The sequence below is a fragment of the Coturnix japonica genome, chromosome 2 (genome assembly GCF_054131305.1).
Source record: "Coturnix japonica strain WE chromosome 2, WE-NBRP24, whole genome shotgun sequence".
Classification (NCBI taxonomy): domain Eukaryota; kingdom Metazoa; phylum Chordata; class Aves; order Galliformes; family Phasianidae; genus Coturnix; species Coturnix japonica.
In genome coordinates, this window is record NC_140664.1 from 11,933,234 (window position 1) to 11,957,512 (window position 24,279).

The following is a 24,279-nucleotide window of genomic DNA, read 5'->3' on the forward strand; positions in this document are numbered from 1 at the left end:
AAGTTGGGTCTTGGGAGAAAGGGAGGGAGTGCATGTTTTTTCTCTGCATGACTGATCACTTAGCTGGGAAAGAAGCTTAAAAAAGCAGGCAACAGCCCGGAGGTATTGTGCTATCCTAGGCACAACCCCACTAGAAAGGTCATGCAAGGAGAACAAGAAAGCAGCTTGGGTATTTTTAATATTTTCACACAGAAAAAATATCGAGGCCCCCAGCAGTTCTTAATGAATACACTCTACAAATGAAACCATACAAGTCCAAATATTTTCCGATCACTAATTCTCATACTCAAAGGACACCACAGACACCATAAATCTCACTCCTCCAAAAAAATCACAAGGCTTAAATGGTTTCACTGACAACTACTCTTTGGAGCTTAGCAGAAACATATCAGTTCAGTACTGTGCAAACAAATCAGAACTGCAGGAGGATGCTGGGGAATGACCTGTGCCTGCTCTCCCATCTGCCAGTTCCTTCTTTATCCTGCTCCTTCCTGTAATTTCTTTCAACAGTTTGCAGGGCTACTTCTTGCTGGATCAAATAATTGGCCTCAACTAAATCTACAGAAAATGGCATTTAACCTAATTTAAAAAGACTGGTCATCTTTCCCCAACATGCTTTCTACCTCAATCAACTGTTTTCACACCTAGCCTCTCTTCACAGTGTTTATGCCAACTGAGCAGGGTGTTTGAGATGTTATAAAAGATGGAAGAGCATGAAAGAAGCAAGTACTATGAGGGAACAGATAATAAAAGAGACAAAATCAGTCAGAATACAAACAACAGAGATTTTGGAAAGGGAGAGAAACCACCTGTTGTGAAATACTTGGAAAAAGATAATAAAACAAAAACAGTCTAATAGGAGGAAAAATAATTTAATAATTTAGACCAATGAAAATGGCACTGTGGCAAAGATGCACAAGGGCCCATAACAAAAAAATACAACATAAACAGCTAAACTTTTACCTTTCAAACCTTCTGTAACTAAGGCTTTGTGGCCAATTGTAATCTGACCTGCTTATTAGACAAACATGAATCCTTATGCGATCATATCACAGCTCTGGCTGAGTTACCACCATCTTCTGGTAAAATGAAGTATACAAACCTCTAAAAACTGAAATAGCTCCAAAAATCAAAGCTTGTTCTGTGCAAGTGGCACAGTACAGACTGTTATTCACAAAATTTGTGTTCTCAAAAAAATAAATAGTAATATTGGCTTGATTATGGTTTTGAATGCTTTGTAGTAGGATGGACCTTTTTCCAAGCCAGTTGGTCAGGCTCAATCAGCAGAAGTTGATGCAAAGAACCTCAGAATCTAATTTCTTGTCCTGTTTCATACCGTCAAAGAGTCAAGGCAACTCACCTCTTCAGATTCCCCTCCATCCAAAGGAATCCATGCCAATCTGTAAAAAGCAATATCTGAGGAGGTGGGTTTCCAGCTGACCCTAAAACTATCTGTTGATGCCTCATCAACTTCCAAATGCTGGGGAGGTGGAACTTTTCCTGCATAATATTAGACAAAAGAAAAGTGAAAGTAAATTATTATCTGAAACTTACATAACATCAAGAATGCACCATTCCATTTCTAGCTTGTTACAAAGAATAAAAGACGGAAGACAGATGACAAATGCACAGCAGATTCTCTGCACACCTGTACACTTGGGGAAGTTTTTTTTGCAATTGGAGAGGGAAACACACATAATATATGTTCTTTATCTGCTCCAACTGTACAGACTTCCTTTCTCCACTGGAGTAGGTCCATGCAATCCTAACTCCCTTTCCTTTGCCCAGACTTCTGTTTGCCATGCTCCTTTATTTACCTCCACCTCAAACTACATTCCTAATCTCTGCCCCTTCCACACACTGTCACACCATTTCAGTTTGTTATTTGCATGTAGGTACCAGCTTCTTGTTCTGTACATGTATGGTCCTCTTTCTCTTCCACCTCAAGTTTCTCTTTCCTCCCTCAAAGTCCTTCCCCTGCTCTTATGTTGGAAAGCATTAGTAAGTGCCATCGGCCATTTGTTTAATTAACAGTTTGCAAAAACGGTTACAAAAACCACAACCGTACTAAAAAGACTACAAGAGCTTTACATGTCTTAATGTTTCCTTCTACTGGTATTTGAGTTTCTCTCTGTATATAAAAGTTCCTTCTCTTAATTGCAGAGATCATTTGATGGCTAACTATATGGTTCAGAATTCAACACACTGCAGCCAGATAGCCAAATGTAATCACACTGAATGATACTTCAGAAAGCTGGGGAGACAACTGCCTCACTACCTAATTGCAACAAAATATACTTTAAAATGGCTGATTGTGAAAAGACTGAAAAAATAAACCTTATTAACACTAATGCTTCCATGATGTCACATTAGTCCCACAACTAAGGATGCAGTTGATTCCACAGTAAAGGCATAACAAAGTCGAATACTCCAGTGAAAATAATGGAAAGCATCCCCTATCTGTGAATCCACTATCACAGATGTTTACTGTTACTGGCCATGTTTTCCAGCAAAGGATGACAACATCAAAGTTGTTCTTCGAAAGCCTTCAAAAGTTTGGATGTACTTACTTGTGGTAAAGCTGCCAGTAAGTGGCTCAGATTGTCCTTCATCGTACAGGGAGAAAATAGCAACAGTATATTCTGTAAGGGCTGTCAGACTTTTTAATGTATGTGTCGAAACAGGACCAACTTCCACCTAGAGGAAGTACAATATGCAATACATGTTTATCACACATTAGGAATAGCTTTGCTTAGCACCACAGGAGAAATGCAACCAATGTAGAACAAACAAAAGGAGTGCCTTTAAACAGACATACAGGAATAGCTGAAAGGTAAGTAAAAAGCTACTGAACATTCTCACATTATAAATTATATTACAAGTCTAATATATTCAAAGCAATTATCACAGAACCATAGGATATCCAGAGGTGAAAGAGACCCACAAGCATCACAAGACTAGATGTGCCCCAGAAGAAAACATGATTACAAGCTCACAAAGTAGCTTTTGTTCACAAAGGTTACACTTCATAGTTACAGAAGTCTATGGAGGACTGAGATTGGTTAAGAAGAATGAGGAGCTAATAATTTACCTCATTGGTTTCTGTTCCATCTGTTTTAACGTACATGATGCGATAGCCCTTCACATTTTTGGAAGCAGGATCCCACGTTAGCTTAGCACTATTGTGTCCAACATCAGAGAACTTCAAGTTTGATGGGGGACTTAGAGGTACTTGAATAGGAAAGAGAAAAGATCATGGTTTCAGTCGCAAAACTTTTCCTATCTTTAAATTAAGCCACACATTTTCCATTAAAAATAAATAAATAAATAAATATTGGTCATTTTAATTAAAAGATACATTCTCTTCATCAATGGACCTACATGAGTGCTTAAATCAGGTAGTATGGTTTATCTCTTTGCTGAAGTGGAACCATGACAGTTGTATCTTAACTAGAACTGAAAAAGAAATTATGCTCCTGCTCAGAGTGAATACAACCTACACAACATGTATAAATACATTTATGTTTACATGTGTATATCAGTGTAACTCAACTAGTTCTGTACCCCATATACAGCTGTTTTCCGTAAGTGTTCCATCAAAAGATTTCCTGACAGGAACATTCTGAAAAAACATCTTCTGACATAAAAACAAGTTTGTACAAAAGTATATCTCATTTAGAAGATTGCTAAAGTTGCAAATTTGGTTTTTGTTTTTTTTTTTAATATCTGCTTAACCATTCTCATTTTTTACACCTTCCCTATGTAGAATCTGTAATTCTGTGAAGGCGGTATTTGGATGAAGCTGTTTCCTAACAGCAACCCCAGTTAAAATCATATTTATAAACTACGCATTCATTGGCTATCATGAGCTGGAGGAAAACAAAGTCATGCAACAGTCTCAGATTGCTTTAATTTTCCTGTCATACAAAATGGAGCGATTTGGGTTGTCTCTGCTACTCTGTATTACCCCAACATCTGTTAATTTTATCTGAGTTGAGAAACTTGTCTCTATCCATCCTGCCTTCACGCACACACTCCACACCAATCCACACAGAGAGATAAATATCATCACTTCAGAAGTTGTTTCCCTCATACAAAAGCACATGGGAGAAAGAAAATATTATATGGGCTTGATATTTACTGCCCTGGAATCTGCAAGCAAATTCCTAACCACCTTAGGAACTGTCAAGTCAACTTGGCTATGAGGAAAGAGAAGATGGGAACAGATCAGAATTATACTAGATGGATTTGCCACACCTTCTGGCACTCAATATATTCTTCTGACTCAAGTGAAGGGAATATCATATGCCGGATTTCGTTTCTACTTTCTATCAGTCATGGAATTCACTTCAATTCACCAGCCTGGACATGCCACAGAATGCTTTAGTTTCAGCTCTTTCCTATTGGAACACAATTGCCTGACAATATTGCTCACAACCAGACATGCAGTCCTGCCACCAAAATAATGTGATGTTTACAGTGAGAGCTGGATAAATCCTGGCCCCTGAAAATACTCCACCCCAGAATAAGAATACTGATCATGCCTGTTTGATACAAAGAAAGGTTTCGCTCCAGTCACTGGGATGGCACAGTGAGTAGAAGAATATTTTTGATAAATATCTGATACTGCATGTAATGCAAATTAGACAGATGATTTCATAGGCAGATAGATATGGTCCAGGAAGGAAATATTACGTAGCCTGTTCTTTAGTTGGAAGAGAGAAATAATCCCAGAAATGAAAATAAATAAATAAATAATTGTTAAAATCTGAATCAAGATAGAGTAGACACTATCATTGGACACTGATATTTGTGACATGTGAGCTCATGACTCACAGACTGCCAAATGTCTGAATAATTAAAACCTGTTTAAAGATTATTTGAATAACTGCATGCAGAAGATTAGAATTAATCCCATGTCTTATTACATTGCTAAAGACAAGTTAGCTTTACTGAGTCTCCTTAAATGTAAATGAAGGTTGCAGTATACCTTTATTTTTATTCTGGTCTGGTAACAGTATTGATGATGGCCTGACTAACATATGTTACTAGCTCCTGTGATCAAACACTGAGGTCATGAATTCTCAGCTCTTGCCAATGTATCTGGAATTTGTATGTGATCATCCTTCCAATATGCTAGCTAGGTTTAGAGCTGAGCAGCCTCCAAGATCATGAGACATGAAGTGAATTCAGACTGGCACAGTCACAAACTACACAAACTACTGTTTAGGATAAATGAAAAACAGATATTGGGCAGATATTAATCAAAACCAGGAACAAATAAATTTTAAAAAAGGAGCAATGGGAGTCAAACAAGAGGAGAGAGAGAAAAGTCAAAGACTTGATGCTCTAAGCATTAAAAATCTTCCATGCTCTTTTCAAGCCCACAAACATACCCAAGCTGAAATAGTTCTCTGTGTGCTTGTCTGTCTTTAACTGTCCTCTCTGTCATAGGTGTTTTTTGTTGTTTTTTTGTTGTTGTTGTTGTTATTGGCTCAAAACTTTTGACACTCTTAGAGATGACCCAGTTCACCCAGCACTCTTGGAGCTTCTTGACCAACCCTACAAGGCCTTTGTTCCAGCCCTTCTTTATCTTAGCACTCACATGCCTGAACTTCTTTCACCTACTGCGTGTAAGTCACTTCCACACTGTTCTACTCAAGCCAGGAACACAAAACAAGAAATAATAACTCTCCTGCTGGGAACAATAAAAACATCACTGAATGCAGTCCCAGAAATATTCCTGCAGCACAATTGCTCATTTTCAATTCCTTTGTCTTTCAAATGCTGAAGCTATTTAGAGAGCCGACATACAGTGCTGTGGCTGTGTACAGTTAGTAAAGGACAGAATTTAGTTGGCAAAAATCTTACTGCTTATTAAAAACACGTCATCTATCACGAGTGCACAGGCACTTTCCAATCCCTCATTTACCAGATGTTAGGCAGTGGGGGTTGCACAAAAATCTCTTCTTGCTTCTTTTCCATCTGTACTGTCTACTGCTGAGCTAAAGGAAAGAATTTCTCCATCTGAGCATACTCCCTTCCCCAGACACACCTGGTTCTGTGGCTATAGGAGACTAAACAGTGGTCTCAGTTTAGCTTTACAAGGTGACCTTCTGTCAACTTCAGTAACCTCAGGAAACTATCATTAGTTCCACTGAATCTACAGGGACACACATAGTGTAGTACCACTACCAACAAGAGAAAGGAGTCCACAATTCTGTTCCATAAATTATTTTTTTCCAGAAACTCGCATCCTATGCCTCTATAAATCCACAGCATTTGCATTAAGAAACAGAAGTACAGTTGAGACCTTGTCCTATGGACTACTCAAATCAAATTTAAAAATCAGATGTTTTTTCTAATATGAGCAAAGATTATTCTAAAATTGTATTAAAACTGAAGTGCATATAGGCATGTACTACCCACATGTCGTTTCTTGTCCAGTAAGAGGATCACTAGCTTCTTCTCCAAACATGGCATAAACTGTGACTGTATATTCTGTATTTGGCAATAGTCCATCCAGCTCAAGTTCAGTTGAGGCCTCCCCAATTTTTATCTAAAAACACCATGAAGAAAAAGACAAATATTTCTGAATTGGCTCACGACAGTAAAGAATACTATTTGGACACAGTACATTAAATTTCATGTGATCAGATGCTTTACTGAGCGTTTTTCTGATGCTAAATTGCTAAAACACCAAAACATGAAGGTTAAAGGACTTTAGAAGTAACAGACTTGTCTCATCAGCAATGACATAAAAACTCTCTTTAGAACATACAGCTACTATTGCCCTTTCACTCCCAGCTACACTTTGCATCATTTTCAGCCTTTTAGAGAACAAATTCATTTCCACATGCAGGAAGGCTCAGATTTTCTGATTGCCATTTAAGGTGTGTAATTGCTTTCCACCTCTTCAATGACAGACACAGAAACGTAGCTGACTTATTTATTGGAAAAAAATAGTCTTTCATCAGGTAAGGCTCAGGCCTCCTGATTCAATTAGGTTTCAGAGAGAGACTCGTTTTGCAGAGAGCACAAGTCTACACATGTTTTTGGTAGCTTGCTGCATTCTTCCCACATGTTTGCATGTCCTAGAATGCTTTGTAGCATTCTTTCTTGGACAGATTTCCATATATAATCAAATATATAGAAACTGGAGAATAACTTTTAAAATCCTGTCCCAAGAGTTTCATTGGAACTACATTAAAAACTATTTTTAGTCTACTGCTCTTAGTATCTTACTCATGGTAGAAGACTGCGCTTTACCTTGCCTCACTTCATTTTCCTCCTAAAGATACATGATAAAAGTACATTTCTGATGGAACGCATTATTGTTGTTTATTATTGGAGTAGTGCAGAACTGAAAGAAAAGCAATAAATGGGATATTTGCTAATTCAATTTACTTCCATGGGATCAAAGGATAAACTTCATATTCTTTTGATAGCACACAGGAAATGTCTTCCTCTTTCTTTCTTCCTTCCTTCCTTCCAAGTGTTTGCTTTATAAGATAATGAAGTATTACGGCACATATTATTTCAAGAGCATCACTTCAATTCAGCTGAAATTGTTGCATTTTTTTTTATGACAATGACATATAAAAATAATCAGCTGGTACTTGGCCTCTCTTCATAAAGTCTAATACAAAGTACTTAGAGCAGTAATGGAAAAATAAAGTATTTGCTCATAAAGTTGAATGTTAAAGGCCAAATACATTGCTCTCTAAAATACTTATTTCTTGAATAATTATTATTCAGATGAAAGCTCAACACATTACCTCCTTTTCATCTGCAGCCAACCCTTCTGTCAGGGGAGCATACAAGATCATGTAGCCTGTGGCACCCGCTACTCCATTCCACTTAGCTCTCATGCTGCTGTGTGACACATCATACAGTTTCAGATCTGATGCCATTGGCAAGGCAACTACAAAAGAAAAGAGACAGACACTTCAGTTATCTCACCTGAATGACCAGATAGTTTCCAGTTTATTTTACCACAGAAAACACAAGGGAATTTGGTTATCTCCAAGCACAGAAGTGCTGTCTGTTTCCCTCAACTATGAAGAGTTAATTAGTACATAAATGTCTGCAGAATTATAGAAACAAGGAAATTCTGATCTAACCAATTCTAATGCCAGGGCAGAGTTAGCCCTTGCAAATCACTGCAGCTCTTTGTCTTAGATGGTTTTGAACATTTCAAGCGGGAGGCTTTCTGTTCTTTAAGCACCAAGTCGTTCCATTCAGATCTTACCCTCCCTTCTCCCTGATTTGTATTCAGACGATCACTTGCTATTGAAGAATGGGCAAGTTTGCTAAAACGAACAAGCCCCCCGAGGTGTTTTTTTTTACAGCAATAGTTCCCAAGCCAGGGTGTGGGAGAAACAGCCTTGATGTAGGACACCCTGGAGGAAACCCTGAATGAGTAAATTGCAAGCAGCAAAATATGATGACCACAAGCTGTTGTGTGCTTAAATCCTGGAGAGTACAAACTGACTCCCAGGCCTATGTCAGTGAGATTATGCAAGATGAACAAATCATCCATCACAAATCTTGGTGAATGCTAATCTAGTGAGTCTGAATAAGTAGACCAAGTGAAATTCAAACATTATTATGAGATTTATTTGTGGATTTATGACATTGGTAAAGCAACACAACGCTAAGCCACATCCCTGATTATTTCTTTGTATGTCTGTAACTCTTTAGAGTAACCTTTCTCTGACTGCCTTCTTTTTCTTCCCCTCACAGGCCTCTCCATTGCTTTCGATACCATCAATCCAATCATATATCCCTCCAGTCATTGGAGAGATATAAAGGAACTTTGTCTGCTTCTTTGGAATATACACATGGAAAATATTCCCTGAAATGAATTAAAGGGATTGACAGGTAAAGAAGGCAATTGGTAATTGATATTACTCCTTTCCTACTAGAAACTCAAAGAGACTATAAAGGATTGCATGTTAAGGTTCCAAAAAACTCTACTTTGCATTTTGCTGAGAAATCTGATATGCAAACACATATTCAGAAAATAATTCTCATTAGAGTTCATATAGTTCAAGGTTCTAATCTCCTTGTGTAGAGAAAAATTGTAGCCTGTTTTACATCTTCAAGGAGGTGTACACCTATTAGATTATGTTCAACAAGCTCTAACAGAGATCATATTTTCCTGTATACATAACACACCAGCCTCATCTTTTTTTCTGCACTGTGGCTGTTCACTCTGCTTGTTTGTAAACCTGGACAAAGGTTCAACCCTGGCCTTTCTTTAGATTTCCATTTTCAGGTTACCTTCACTCCCAAACCTTTCAGACTACCCGCTGTTGATGCTTAGACTCTTAAAGTCTACCTCCATCTCATATTCTGTATTTCTGGGTTTCATTATAAGAGGAAACTACCCACAAACATTTTCTATTGGCTTTTGTTTCCTCCCTCAGAGGCCTACTCAGATCCCTGATATGCTATAGAAAGAAAAGAATCTTGCTAAAGTATTCTGAAGGTGCTTTCCACCACATTGTCTGATTCCTGTTCAGACTGCTGCAGAGTCATACAGACAGCAACTACCACCTGTATTATTGCATATTTTTATTATACATATCTCTAATAGAGGTATTCTCTTTATAACTCATGGTCTTAATAGGAACTCCTAGATACTCTAGTAATACAAATAGCATTATAATATTAATAATATAAATAATCACTAAAAAATAATTAACAAAGAAGTGACTGGAAATTAAACACGGGGTGTTTTCCACTGTAATTTTCAGCTGCAGTGCTCAGAATCTGGAATATAAACAATTAGAGAATGACAATTTGCATCTTAGGCAGTTTCTAGGTTATCTTCATAAAGCCACGGGGATAAACTAAACCACAAGTGTCATGAAAAACAACTGGAATAAATTGGAACAGATAAAAACGTACTTGTAACAAATTTAAATGTGACTGTATTCCATATTCATTTCTAGCTAAAAGTGTCTCTTAAGTCACTTTTAAATATTAAGTAGTAGCATTATGCATATTTTGTGTGTCTGAATACATTTCACACAACTATGACTCACTTTTACTCCTCTGTATAGCAAATGGGCTTATCTTCATATGAGTGGCTAATTTTAACCTGTCAGTTTCTTACACAAAGGCAAGAATGTAAATTATAATCTTCTGTAGTTCTCTATTAGGATAGTAATAAAACTTTTAAACTGCATAATTTATATCATCTGAAATGACTGATACTTGCACATGTCAAACTATTACTTCTAACATGCCATCAAAATAATTCTTGGTGCTACATGACCTTGGGGCATGATCTGATCAGATCTCAAAGTCAGTAGGGATGGGCTTAGTCAGAACTTGACTAGGTGACTTCAAAGAAATACCAGGTGCAATAGGAAAGCTCAGTAAATGTCTCTGCTTCAATAAATTAAACAATTCCTAACACTGTATTACAGGGTAAAATAGGCTGGAGATGAAATTTTGAGACTGAGACAAAAATGCAAGTCTCAGATAATTTTATATGATCCTTTTTTATGTTACTTTCAAAATGGCAAGATTTGCTCTTATAGAGAATCAAAGAATTATTGAGGATGAAAGACATCTCTTGAGACCATTTAGTACACTTTCTCTGTTCAGTAAGGCTCAGCTACAACATGTTGCTGACGACCACATCCAGTTGGGTTTTAAGTATCTCCACAGATGTAGACTCCACAGTCTCTCTGGACAGCTTCATCCAGCGTGTGACATGACAGTAAAACAATGCTTTCTTTTGTTCTTTTGTTTCTTTCAATGTTTTTTTTTTAATTTATGCCCACTGACTCTTGTTCTGTCAGTGGGCAGCACTGGGAAAAGTCTGGCTTCTTCTGCTTCATTCCTTCCCACCAGGGATTTTTACACACTCCTATGGCTTTACATGAGTCTTCTAATCTCCAGGCTGAACAGCCATGGCTGGCTGAGCCTCTCATATTAAGAAAGAAGCTCCAATCACATTGGTTCATGCTTTGCTTGATGTTTACAATGATAATCAGGGCCTTCCGTACCAAGATCCTGGTGCCTGGGTTTATGCATGCCCAATGGGAGAACTTTGCACTTTCCTTTTTTGAACTTCATAAGGTCAAACATGATTTCCCCTTCATAAACATATGCTGATAGAAATTAAATGGAAATCACTGAGAAAGTAATGTACAGATGTTACCTTGAAATATTTGGTATTGATGGGAATCACATGCAGGTATTTCTGGTCCCACCTAATATTCCTCTCATTAGATCATTTTCAGCTACAAACCTTATTTATAAGGCTTGGTTCCCACAACCAAAACTTTGGAGTGTTGTAACTTAGTGTTCAATACAACAAAGTTCAGCCTAGAGATAAATAAAACCTTTCTCAGTGTTAAAAGATCTGCAGAGCATGAAGACTCAGGAACTTAGCCCAGAATTAATTCAAACAAATTAATATAAAACAAATGCATTGAAAGGAGCTAAGCTTAACAAGACTCCCTTCTCTAGTTCTCCTTCACAGATACTAATGTTTATGTGGTATGATTAAATGCAGACAGTCAAATCCATAGCAAACATGATTAGGATACTCACGTGTAGTTTCAGTTCCACGGAGGCCCTCACTAGCAGCATTTGAGTATATTGCAAATACAGCTATCTGGTATTCAGTTAAAGACATCAGGTTCTTAAGAACTGCCGTTGATGAACTTCCATCTACAACAACCTGTTAGGAAGAAAGTTCAACTAAATACGCATGTGGCAAATTAACTGTATAGCTATCAAATCACTACATTTCTCTTTTACATGACTTTTTAACTAGTTAAGAATCAGTGTAATACAGTTCAATTAATACACTGAATTTGCTTTTGCTACTTTTGTGTACAGTAAGGCATTTGAAAAAAAAGTATGTGCATAATTCAAATGTTTAGCTGACATAAGTAGCCATTCAGAATGAAGATATCATTTAGACGAGTGTATGTAATGCAGTTTAACTTTGTGTATTGGTCACTTTTTAATAAAATTAAATAAAATTACTACATTATCAGAAATATTCCTTTAGTACTACATGCATAAACACTGTAGTACCAGTTGACATTGATGCATATCCATGCTAAATCCAGTGTTTCTAGTGAAAAAAAAGTCCTAACATATATCCTTAGCAAAATCCTTTTTCAGCGTTTTCATTTACTTTCATGAGTTGTCAGCCGAAGCCAAAAGCTTGTTCTAGTGCATTTTTTGCCCACCTCCAGGATGCCTCTAATTCCTATGTAAATAAGCATCTCTGTAAATTATCATTGACTGGATGCAGACATTCCAAAATATAGACTCATATTTTCTTCCTTTTCCAAATTATTTGCTCTTAGAACCCAGAATCTGGATTACCATCACCTCATACTTCTGCTTTTGAAAACAGAATAGCACTGGGGAAGTTGCTACAATTTGTTTCAAGTATCCATGTGTGCAAATAAAATGTAGGCCCCTTACAGAAGGCACAATTCACCCTTCCGCTCCCCTCAAAAGTACTCACACATTTATAAAACATTTACTTTATATTACATGTCAGAAAAGCAATATGGCCCCATCATACGTGATCAGATTTATAGTGTGCCTCAAAGCCCATACAGGGAATTTTGCAGTAGATTTGAATGAAACCATGGATTTTCTGTCTGGTTAGTTCTTTCTCTTACCTCTTCAGGCTGTCCTCCTCGAGTGGGATAATACACAACTCTGTATTTTTCTACTTTGCCTGGAGCATGAGTCCAGCTAACACGGAATCCTCTAGCTGTGATATCAGACGTGACCAATTCTGTGGGAGCTCCAAGTGAAGCAGCAATTGTTCCTAGGTTACAGACAACAGAATTTTCTTATTCTCCTTTGCAAAATATAATTATTTGGTTTGCTGTATTTACTGAAGCTGCACAGATCTCTCCTCATCAGTAAATCTAATGACTGGCTATTGCACTTTTATCTGAGTAAGTTGCAATGGAAACAAACAGTTAATAATAACAAATGCTGCACATGGAGCTCCCGCTAGAACTAAGCCTCCCTGGTACTGCAAAAAACTTTATATGAAAGGGGAAAAAATACAGAACTAAACCTTCTGCCCTTTCTCCTATCACTCTTTCAAGCCTTTTTTCTTCTTCTTTTTTCTTTTTTCTCCCAAGATGCCTTCCTCCCAGATATGAAAAACATCCATGTGCATATACAACTGTGATCTCCTGTGTTCCTCTGCAGTTCAGTAACTGATATACTGGCTGAATTGAAAACTGAAACCACACTAACCTACATTTTCCACTGAATTGGGTAGAGATGTGCAAAAGACAACTTTCTGTACTGATAATCCTTAGGAGCTTATTGAAAAATTACTCAAGTGTGTGATATCACAGAGTCACAAACCAAGCAATATGAGCAAACTCCATTGGAGCCATACAGAAAGAATTTTCTCAGGTAGAACTGTTACAAATTGCAGCATTTTCTCATAGACATTTCTTTTGTTCAGAAAAGCAAAAAATATTGTGGTTGGAGAGGCCTTTTTTTTCTTTTTAATGTAAGAAAAGTGTTGTCCACCATGACCTTCTCTTACACTCTAAAATATATTTGAGAAATGTACTAAATGAGTAAGAAAAACAAGTATCATCAGAAAGGTACAAAGCAGTCTTAAAACCTGCAAAGTTCAAAACCTCAGGCAACAATAAAAATAGCAATTTTAGATATTATAGCAGATAGAAAGAACAGCACAGAAGCAACAATTCCATGCACAGCTGTTAAACCAATTCACCTCCAAAGCTGCATATTATTACTTTTTTCCCCTTACTCACTACTTGGAGATCAATATAGCAGGATGAAATTTTGTTTGTTTGTTTGCTTTATTACTACAAAATATTACAACATTTAGCACTATCAAAGAAAAAGAGTCAAAGAGTAAAGGCATCAAAACCAAAATAAAACATACCTGGGAGGATAATTTCCCTGACAGTTTACCTTCTTGTGAGCAAAGGAATATACTGCTTGACTCAAACACCCAAATCCAGCTTAGAGCTGCAGATATTCAGAAAAGGATTTGTAGCTTTAAGATGATACCAAATTAGGTTAATTCTTACTCACCTTTGATTTCCTTTTCCTGTTCCTCTACTCGTGAACACACTGTTCTGGTAAGACCTTCAACAATGGTATTCATGAAGTTGAAGTCAGCAACATTGTAAACGTGTGTACTGTCAGGTTCAGAGGCAATTTCTTTGAGTTCGTTTATATCTGCATTCTTCACACCTTTTATTGAAAACAAAAAGAGAGTATTTGAGACATAAAAGAAAAAACATCTTGCCTGGATAGAAACTCCAATTCTTTCTATTTGCTTTAATAATCAACTACAACTTCATTGTTAAGATGTTACTTCAAAAATGTTAAATTCTGCCAACTTATCTGGCATTTTTCCAACTGTCTCTTGATAATGTTGCATGCAGGTGTCCCAGTAAATTCCAGTGATTGTTATAATTTGCTGGGTAACATACTAAAGAAAATTTAAATTAATGATTGTACTGACTGGATACAGATATAAGATAGCACTTACTTAATATACAGGAAAACAGATACAAATATACCAAGTATAATGTAATGTAATGGCACACTATATACAGATAAGGTAGAATACACACCAATAGCAAACAGCTCAATGCCTGCATCCCGTAGGTTTTTAGCAGGAGGGATAACATCATCCTGGGATTTCCCATCAGTGATCAATATACCGATTTTAGATACCCCGGGCCTTGCACCAGCTTCAGGCTTAAAGCTGTTTTCCAAAATGTAAGTTAGCGCAAGACCTGGAAAAAAGAAATAGTTTAGAAAGGAAAAATATCATTATTTTTTCTTCTCAGATCACAACTTTTATATCTTCTCTTAGTTTATAGATCCTGAGAAACCTTTCCATGTGAATGAGTACGAAAGAAGAGTTTATTTAGTGAAAGAATACTTTCCAACGAGAAACTAAACTACAGAGGTGACATTCAGTTTTAGTGGTCTTTTGATCAATCACTGTATTTTGGTCTGGCTATGGAAGCACAAGTAGACTTCCCTATAAACTTGTCATTTTTCGTTTGTTTGACCCACTACAATCACTTTTACAAAAACAAAGGCTGTTGAAGAAAAGCAGAATTTGGATAAAGCATTCTCCTGGTAAGGAAGTTACCATTTTTAACAGCAACTTTGATGATACTGGAGTTGTATTGAGACTGTATTTATCCTAGGTAGGCAGGTCTCCATTTATCTAACACTGAGTGTCTTCTGGTGCTTTAGTGCTCTAACTACAATAAGGTTAATAGAAATCTTAAAGCCCCAGGTAAACATATGAATAGTTACTATTGCCAGTTGTCAGATACTAAAGCAGCATTCCTTCCTTCCCCAGAACAAAACTTTTTGCAAGAACTTTATGAATGGATGTTGCCTTTCTTCTTCACAGGTAGTAGACTTCACTTCATCCACAAATAGGTCACGTATAAGCGTTTTAACTGAAGTTAAAACATATACTGTACCTGTTAGCGTATTCCCTCCTTTATATGGTAGATTACGGACTGCATCCAATACAGCATCTTTTGTGCCATAGGCATTCAAATGCCATTCAATTCGGGGATCACCACTGTACTGTGCAAGACCTGATGTACCAAAATAAAAGTACTGCATTAGAAAATAAAGCAATTCTTTTTCAAGCATCTGTACTATACATACGCGGTTACTAACAGCTCACAACTGTAACAGGAAAACTGTATTGCTACATGCTAAAAAAAACAGTAGTATAATGTTGTTCTTATTGGCAACTCCTTTCACTTTCAAAATCTTGAAAAAAGCAAGTGCTAAGATAAATAAATATCATGAAAAACATGATACCTTACCTACTCGTGTTTTTTCAGATCCCACATTGAAAGCAGAAACAAGATTTTCTAGGAATAGTCGAACAAGTCTGAAATTGAATCGGCCAATACTCCAGGAACCATCTACTAGAATCACAATATCTGCAATAGCTGGAGTTTTACAGGTAAACAGGTTTCCTGTAAATCATTGAGATGAAAACAAAATCTTTAATTAAAGAATAAAACTGCAGCTACAAAGTTTTATACATTCTTCTTCTCAGTAAGACCACCAAGTTGTCTTCCAGGGGCAAAGTAAGAAAAAAGCAAAGTCATTAAACACATTTGTCCAAAAGTCCAAAATAGAGTAGTTCAGACATTTTTGATTCAGCTGTTCAAAGTGACTCTTGGGAGACCTATGAGAAAGAAATTCTGCTTCTAAAAGTAAGGTACTTCAGAAAGTTTATGCACCAACTACAAGGTTAGTAAGGTGGCTTCTAGAGAAATGAATTGTTAACAAATTGAGAAGCCTATGAAAATGTTACCATATTCAGTTAAGGAAAACGACTGTAAAGTAAGGAACTGGAATGTGTACCATTGAAGTGTGGGAGGAATGTTTTCCATAACATCAGACAGAATAGCCAAAACCCACAGAAGTGGCTGCAATACTCTAACAGTAAGGTTGCTGAAAATAAGGTTGTAGTGGAGGGAGGAAAAATGTATGAATGATGTTACACAGGTATGCCAAACCAGAGCTTCTGTTTGAAGTATGAGAACAGCAAACCACCTACAAGACTGACTTCTGACTACTGGATGGAAGAAGAAAAGACAAAGTTAAGCATGCTATAAGAGGTATCGTGCATGATAAAACACAGAAAGAAAAAAACAAAGCAAAACAACAAAACCCATGCTGAATAGTGAAGCAAGCTGCATCTCAGCTTCTGTCATCGGCACCTATTACATAAATTAGTTGACAAAGGATGCTAACACATAGGGTGGTACTGTCAGCAATGATCAACTGAGAACAGAATTATTAGAAACAAGCTGATTTTGAATGCTGATGCTCCGCAAATAAAAAAAAAAAAATCAGTGAGAAATTATCAAAAAGCTGCATAGCATTAGGAGCTCTCCTGTTAAAGAGAGAATAAATCACACAGTTAGCAACTCAACATTTCAATATCATGTTATTAATGACAATCTTATTAAAAGCAAAGCAATAGTCTCACAGGCAAAAATAGTCTGATGTGCAGAAGGACTTACAAATTGCTAATTATTAAGAGTTAGATACTTTCTGTAGTGTAAATCCACTTAACGGGAATCACAATCCACAGTTACAGTTAATGTCTTAAACATGTACTAAAAGTGTCTTTAAACAAGAAAGGAACATTTCCTACGTGCAGTTAGCAGTGTAGAATGAGTTCTAAACGCATGACAAAAATTCCACTTACAAAGAAGCCAAAATAAATATTTTATTTTAGTTTTTACAGTACAAGACAACGCTATTTGAATTGGCAACACATTTTAGAATGTAAACACTGGGGGAGATTTAGTAAGCATCAGAAAAATCTTAAATTGGAAGATAAATCCAAAGGAGGTCCAAATCTTTCTATTGCTGAAGTCAACAGGAAAACTCCCATTGATTTCAGTGGAACTGAGATCTGCCTTTTTGTGATTTAACTGGAACTTACTGGTCATGGCAAAATCTGTGTTTTAAGTATCCTTGCCACATAAACTTCCTCTTAATGAGCCTGCCTTACTTGAAGTATTTCTCTTCCATTAACCATAAAGTTTAATTATGCCATTCTTGCACTGGCAATGACTAGCTTCTAAAGCTTCAAATAACTACTGGCAAAGTAAGATGCTACTCAGCACCAGTATGAGCCCCTGTCACACATCCAAGCAGCTGCACTGCAGCACAGATGTATCTTTTCAGTATGATCCCTGCAGTTGAATTGTATAGCTCAGTGAGGATAGCAGGATTTGTGTGGCTGCATACCCCTTCAAAACTCCTATGATTTCATGCTAACTGTGAAACCCAGTTAGCAGCCTAGGCAGAATTATTTTCTTGACAACTAGTTTTGCGTGCAAATTTTAATACTGCAGTTACAGCTTTGTGAACAGAACTCTTTATTGGTTCCAGTGAATCCATTCAGTGCAGCAAAGATCGAAGAATAAAGAAAACGATAACCACATTCCTTTCAATATTTTATTTCCACATCATCAGATCAGTGTAAATAGCATCATTCAATTATTTTCTGTTAGCATGTGTGGTTTGATCCAAGATTGTACTGCAATGCCACAGAATGTGAAAAAACGATTCATTCTTCGTAGACAGGAGATACTTGTTGAATCTTTTCTGCATAAAACATTTAGGTTTTGTTACTTCTGTACACCCACTATTTGCTTATGCTTTCTCCTTGTTGTACTTAATAGAACTGTAGAAAGATCCCTAAAATGGAATAAACAACAGTGAGATATTAAATAGAATAACATCCCGTACAGAAATTTTCATAACCTGATAGGAATAAAAACACCAAATATCATCCTATTTTATCAAGTTATTCTAAAAGACAGACTGAGTAGCAACTAATTTACACACCCCACTGAGAAAAGCCAGTTTCCATTACCAGTTCCAGCAGAAGTCTTTTTCCAGTAACCTTTGCATACAACCATAGTCAAGCACTATTATAGTGTTCGAAGGTAATTATGAACTTTTTAAATATCAGAACGCAACTTTAACAGGCAATTTCCTCAAAGACATCTCTTGAATGAGGTTGAAAGCATATAATTTCATATAAAAACTATTTCAAAACCCAGCACTTCAGTGAACTCCAAACTTGGTCACTGTGATCAGGTTGTGATATTCATTTCTCTGTCACCCACTTATTAAGAACACTGGTGTTTCAAGAGCAGGAGAATAGGGAGGTGACCTGTTGCCTGATTTTGTATGTCTCCTAATCTTACACAGACAGCATTTTTCTAGATCTACTTCAAGTATGGCAATCCACACCAAAGAGTAATAGAGCCTGCAACTTTTCAATTAGAGGAAATAATGGAAATGACACATCCAAAAGTCAGAAGGCAGTATTCTCTATTTTACAACAGCAACTATCTCCAGTACATCAGCTGGGGGAGTTTCTCAGGGAGAAAGTAACAAATTCCCCACCCTTCTATAACAAATTTACGGTCTTCCTGGTATTATTTGGCAAAAGGAACTTGCCATTCAGTCAAGCAGTTCACTGAAGAGGAAGGAGCTCAATCTGCTCACTTCCTCATGAATGAAGGGGAAGACTTTAAGAGGCTTAGCATGTCACCTTCAAAGACACCAGCTCAGAACTGCAAGGCTTGTGTGTTCAGACAAGTTATTTGCTTGTGCAAATTAACCTACTTCAGTATTGCTCACAGTCACGTCATCATCAGAAAAAAAATGAAGTTAACTGCCTTTGTTACAAGGAAATCTTTGAAAGAATAATCATCATTGAAAGACTTCTGCATCTACCAGATGAAGTTTCCTTCCTTTGATCCCTCAAGGCTCCAGACATTAAAGATGACTCACTTGCCTGCAATTCTGCAGTTTAAGTTCTAATTGCACTACCAAGACCCATGTCAGAATTTGGCTTCCAATGAAGCCAATGATGGCAATGCTGAGAAAGTTATCCAGCTCAATCCTTCTGAAAAAATAGAGAGTTACTGAAGCCTACAAAAATGTGACCCCTGAGAAATCCCATGAAGGAAATGGAGCACAGAGTTGGACTGGGAGGGGCTCTGGCAGCAGCAAGGATGTGTTGAACAAAGCAGGGTCTGCAAGCTTCTGAAAACACTGACTACCTCTCCATGGCTACATTTTCAACCTGCTATTATTCTCTTTTTCATACATGCATTCTGTGAGTTTACAGAAACAAATAGAAAAATGATGATTAGGTCAGAGTAGCAACTTTTTGACTCTTAGAGTTGATACTACTAATCTTTGACAGTTCTCTGAAAGAAAAAGGGAGAAGCAGCAAATAGAGACACTGCCACACAGGGGGATTCGGTGCCTTAGAATAACCAGTTCAAATTGCATGTAGCTATGATACATTTTGCAGAAACACATTTGATATTTTTCCTCCCTTTGGTATGAAACTGTTCTCATTTTCAAGAGCCAAAACACACACTTCTGCAAGGACAAGTTAAGACTATAATTCTTTCCGAGTCTGCAATACTTCTTTTCCTTTCTTTTTCCTTGTCACAGTGGAAAAGTCAAATTGTGTAAAGGAAGAAAGTTCAAGCGGAGGTCAGTAATAATTAGGTATGATGGGGAGACTCCTTCATGGGGTAACAAAGAGCAAAAGCTTGACAGAAGTGAAAAATACCTTATGAATAAAGCATGACCAACAAAGAGAAGTCAGTCCTCTGCTCACTGGTTCACACTTCTGACACTGACATTATTGCACTGTGCTGGTGATATCATCTTTGCCCTTAGACCTCAGTTTAACACATCCCACATGTCAGGCTATGGACCAGACAAATGAATACAACATAACTGCTTTTCTTTGAACTAGATCCAGACCTAGCTTGAATTTGAAAGGCTCAAATGCTGGAACATTATTAGGTTGAAAGAGCAGCCCAATGAGGTTAGAAGCTCATCCCTGCTCCCTAAAAGAATCCCAAAATAAAATAAAGCAGACAGCCCTTTCTCATGCACCATCTTGTTCCAGAAAATGCCTATAGCCAAATTGGCAGGCCCACAGATTTGTTATTTTGGAGAGTTTCAACATTAACACTTACTGAATCTGTTGTCTAACCATGCTTAGAAGATTTCATGCACATTTGACTGTATATGGTTAACAGTATTTTGATTCTTTCATGAAGCACACAGCCATAAATAAATGTTATTATTGAAAGCATACCTTTGAAATATAAAGCCACAAAACTAACTAGCAGTAGATGATAAAACACATTAATACGTTCACCTGCATTTAGTAGTAATAATTCTCAAGTGTCAGAAAGAGAAGCATGTTTCTCTTTTCTATGCATCTTTCCATAAGCACTGAGTAACAGTTGTAATTCTGCAGCAAGAAAGCCCCAGCTTATTGAGATGTTCAAAGATTTCTTCTACAAAGCCTTGTACAACTTTTCACCTAAACCCTAGCCTTTCAATTTACTTGAGTGACAGATGTTCTGCTGTTTATCAAACACTGCTGTTTGATAGCACTGAATCACCTTCCCAAATACCACCAACAAACTCCCTTTTTCTGTGCACCTAGATACAAAAAATATGTTTAAACCAGTCTGCATTTAAACTGAGTTCAATGTATTTATTTCAATAGCTCTTCCAACTAGGCATCAGCAATACAGAACAAAGCATACTGCTGAAATCTTTCCTGAAACTGAAGCTCAACGTGGGAAGATACAATGTCCCCTTTGTCACAATCATTTACCCCAATGCTCCACAATCCTTCCTATAAGAGTAGATAAAAATAAAGAAACTATATATAAAGTAACATCATACTCAGATTAATAACATATTAACAGCAAGGCTTGCAAAGGACCTCCCATTTGGTTGAGACAAAACAGGAGCTTCTGAGCATCATTTGCCTTTTTTAAGTCTGAGGGAAGCAGAAGTGCCCCACCAAAATCATAAAAGTATCTCAGCCAAGCTCTAACAGATACATCATCATTGCTTCCAACTGATGTTTATTGCTACTTCTTAACAGAACTAAGAAACACTAAACATTATGAAACTTAAGGCAGAAACATCTGCCATAGTTTGACACCACCTGTCTGCCCCCTAGGCATTGAGCTAAACTTGAAAGCTGAGTCTGGGAGATGCTGGAGGCTGGGACAAGAGTGATGAGATACGAGTGATATTTTAAAGGCTACAGCCAATTTAGTCTTTTCAAAGGAACTACCATCCTATGCTCAAAATTTACAGCTTTACTCCCTTCATCATTCTTACCGAAAGATTAGTGCAAAAGACAAGAGATTTTTAGTACTACAAAAACAAGACAAACCTAAATACCCCCCAAGGCTAACATTTACTCCTGAAATAGCTGTTTGCACCACTCAGTAAACCTCCTTCTGCTAACTTCCTGCATACAAGGTAACCTAATGTGCTCAGACATTCTCCAGAGAAGCACTGGCTTGATCAAGGATTCCAGGAGAGCAAGGTATGAGAATACCATGGCTCCATTCACAGGAAAATAATGAGCCAAGCAGAAACACACAAAATCCAGCAGCTGGATAAGGAAAAAGGACTCCCTCATTATGTGCTGACAGATAAGTACAGTCAGTACCGATAACCAGACAGGCAAGACCGCAGAGAATACCTTTGAGAAGGAAAACAAGAACTACTCTGCCATGTCAGTAAATTGTTTCAGCAACTGAAGAACAATTTTCAAACCAAGAAGTGTAGCTTAACAAGGCTTACCAAGCATACAGGGCACCAGGCAAAAGGTGCTGACATCAAAGCCAGAATTAGAGTCCTGCATTAAAGAGCACAAAGACCTATAGATTAAGCAGTGACGGTGAAAATGACCCTGAACTCACCTCTCGTCACTACAAGCTCCTGCTTAATGTTTATCAACAGCATTAGTATCAGATAAAAGAGACTAACTGTAGAACAAGACTTTCCTCTCAAGGTGTAAGGAGTACCCCTTAAAAGGAACTTGTACAGCAAACAGCTCAGAAGCAAAAGACTTAGTATCTCCTAGCTTCATTCAGGAGAAGGCCATCTCAGGGAACACAGTCCATGAAAACAGGTACCAAATGTTAGTCTTAATCTCACGTGCTGTAGCCAAGAGCACAAAGCAATGCAGCTTAATGACAGATTAATGTGTTGATGCATCAATCTTTTATGATTATAGCTTTCTTACAAGAGAGTCTCAGTCTTCCACCTTGGTGTTTATTATTAATGCAGCAGATGGTGCTGATGTAGTCTTTTACCACCTCATCATAGCTTTTTATGGCTCACTCTTCCAAGACTGACACACAAATATTAAATGCACTACTATTCAGCTTCAGTTTCAAAGAGGAGGTAGAGACTTCTTTGAAAGACAACCAACACTCATGAAGTACAGAGGTATTCAACTAGAATGTACATAGTCAGAAGCAAGCCTTCAAATGGAAGTAAAAAGAATTCATGCTGCCACATGATTAAGAGCTGTTAAGGAGTGCCTCTCCATAGTAGCAATGAAAGTTTTTAAGTAATGAAACATGTCAACACAGACCCTGAATCTAACTTAAGGTAACAGTCTGCTAGCAGAATCAAACCATGTCAGTGCACCCTGATAATTGGATGGATGCTCCACAGCTAATAACCTGAAGAGCTGAAAAGTAATCTGAAAAGTAGTTTGAAAAGAATGACTTTTCACTCACCTGAGCTTCTATTAATCAGTCATTCAAGTATGAGTGCAATCTCCCACTTCAGCTAAGATCTGATTACACAAAGAAGTCAATGCCTTGGGGAAAACTACCAAAAAACTCTAAAAAGCCCACATAGGGCGGGGGGAGGGTGTTCAATTGGAAACAGTTCAGACTTACCAAGATGTCCTTTCTGTGCTGACATATGAGGATACACATCTTATAAACTAAGGGTTATTAACCTAAGATTTTGTAACTGAAGGATTACAAACCTGAACACACTGGTATTAGGAGCTGGCTGATTTCATGATAAAGCTGAAACTTACATTTAGGCTGTCTTTATCCACACTGGTTGAGTAGAAAGAGAGCTATAAATTGCACCTTTTTCATTTTATTTTTTTTTTTTCCATGAGCTACAGGTTCTGTAGATGTCTGTCAATATTGTGTCTATTTTTTATAAACAGGTGTGTTCAAAGAGAGTTCCTAAAGAGGGACAAGGAAGGAGACTGTAAATAACTGAAAGGCAATCTGTCCAACCTTCAGCTTCTGACTGTTGTGGAACTTTATATGAGAGGTAATACACAACAATACACATGCACATAATCATAACACACCAATAGAAGTAAAGCAACATAACTAGGACATTTATCTGATTCTGGAGAACAGTCTCCTGTACAACTGTTGGAAACACATTATTAATATATGTAAATGTAGTAGCATGTTTGGTTTTCTCAAAATCTCAGAAGGATGGCAAAGAGAAAGCATTCAAAAGCTCTGCTCATCTCAGCACTGATTCATCCTATCAGGTTTTCCTGTTGTGGGAGGCAGGAAGGAGTCTGCCGAAGGACTGCGGCCAGATCCATAAAAACACTGCCATTGAAAAAAGGAAATCCAAGTTGCAAGTAGCCAGAGGATTCAAAGGTTTAGCTATGTCCCCCTCCAGAGAAATTCATAGGATGAACTCTTGGAATAAGCAGTGACCATCCAAAACACAATGAGCTAAACTTTCCAAACAATGAGGTAGTTTATTCAAGAGATTCCTTGCAACAGAGTCTTCCTGGAAGTCATCCAGTAGCCAGCAAGAAGTTCCTAATATACAAAGCTCTGTATGGTGGTTTGC

At 37.3% G+C, this 24,279-nt stretch overlaps 1 protein-coding gene across 11 annotated transcripts in view; it reads right to left on the minus strand.

The window, feature by feature from the left end:
• Positions 1-24,279, minus strand: part of COL14A1 (collagen type XIV alpha 1 chain) — a 104,322-nt gene that overhangs the window by 60,286 nt on the left and 19,757 nt on the right. For all 11 annotated transcript variants that reach the window (XM_085539355.1, XM_032442894.2, XM_085539356.1 and 8 more), the window contains 11 exons: positions 15,864-16,019; positions 15,507-15,626; positions 14,634-14,798; positions 14,086-14,247; positions 12,669-12,820; positions 11,575-11,704; positions 7,779-7,924; positions 6,430-6,559; positions 3,092-3,231; positions 2,571-2,697; positions 1,361-1,500 (listed from right to left, as the gene is read on the minus strand). In XM_085539355.1, the coding sequence (XP_085395481.1) occupies positions 1,361-1,500; positions 2,571-2,697; positions 3,092-3,231; positions 6,430-6,559; positions 7,779-7,924; positions 11,575-11,704; positions 12,669-12,820; positions 14,086-14,247; positions 14,634-14,798; positions 15,507-15,626; positions 15,864-16,019 (1,568 nt within the window). The remainder of the gene's footprint in view (positions 1-1,360; positions 1,501-2,570; positions 2,698-3,091; positions 3,232-6,429; positions 6,560-7,778; positions 7,925-11,574; positions 11,705-12,668; positions 12,821-14,085; positions 14,248-14,633; positions 14,799-15,506; positions 15,627-15,863; positions 16,020-24,279) is intronic.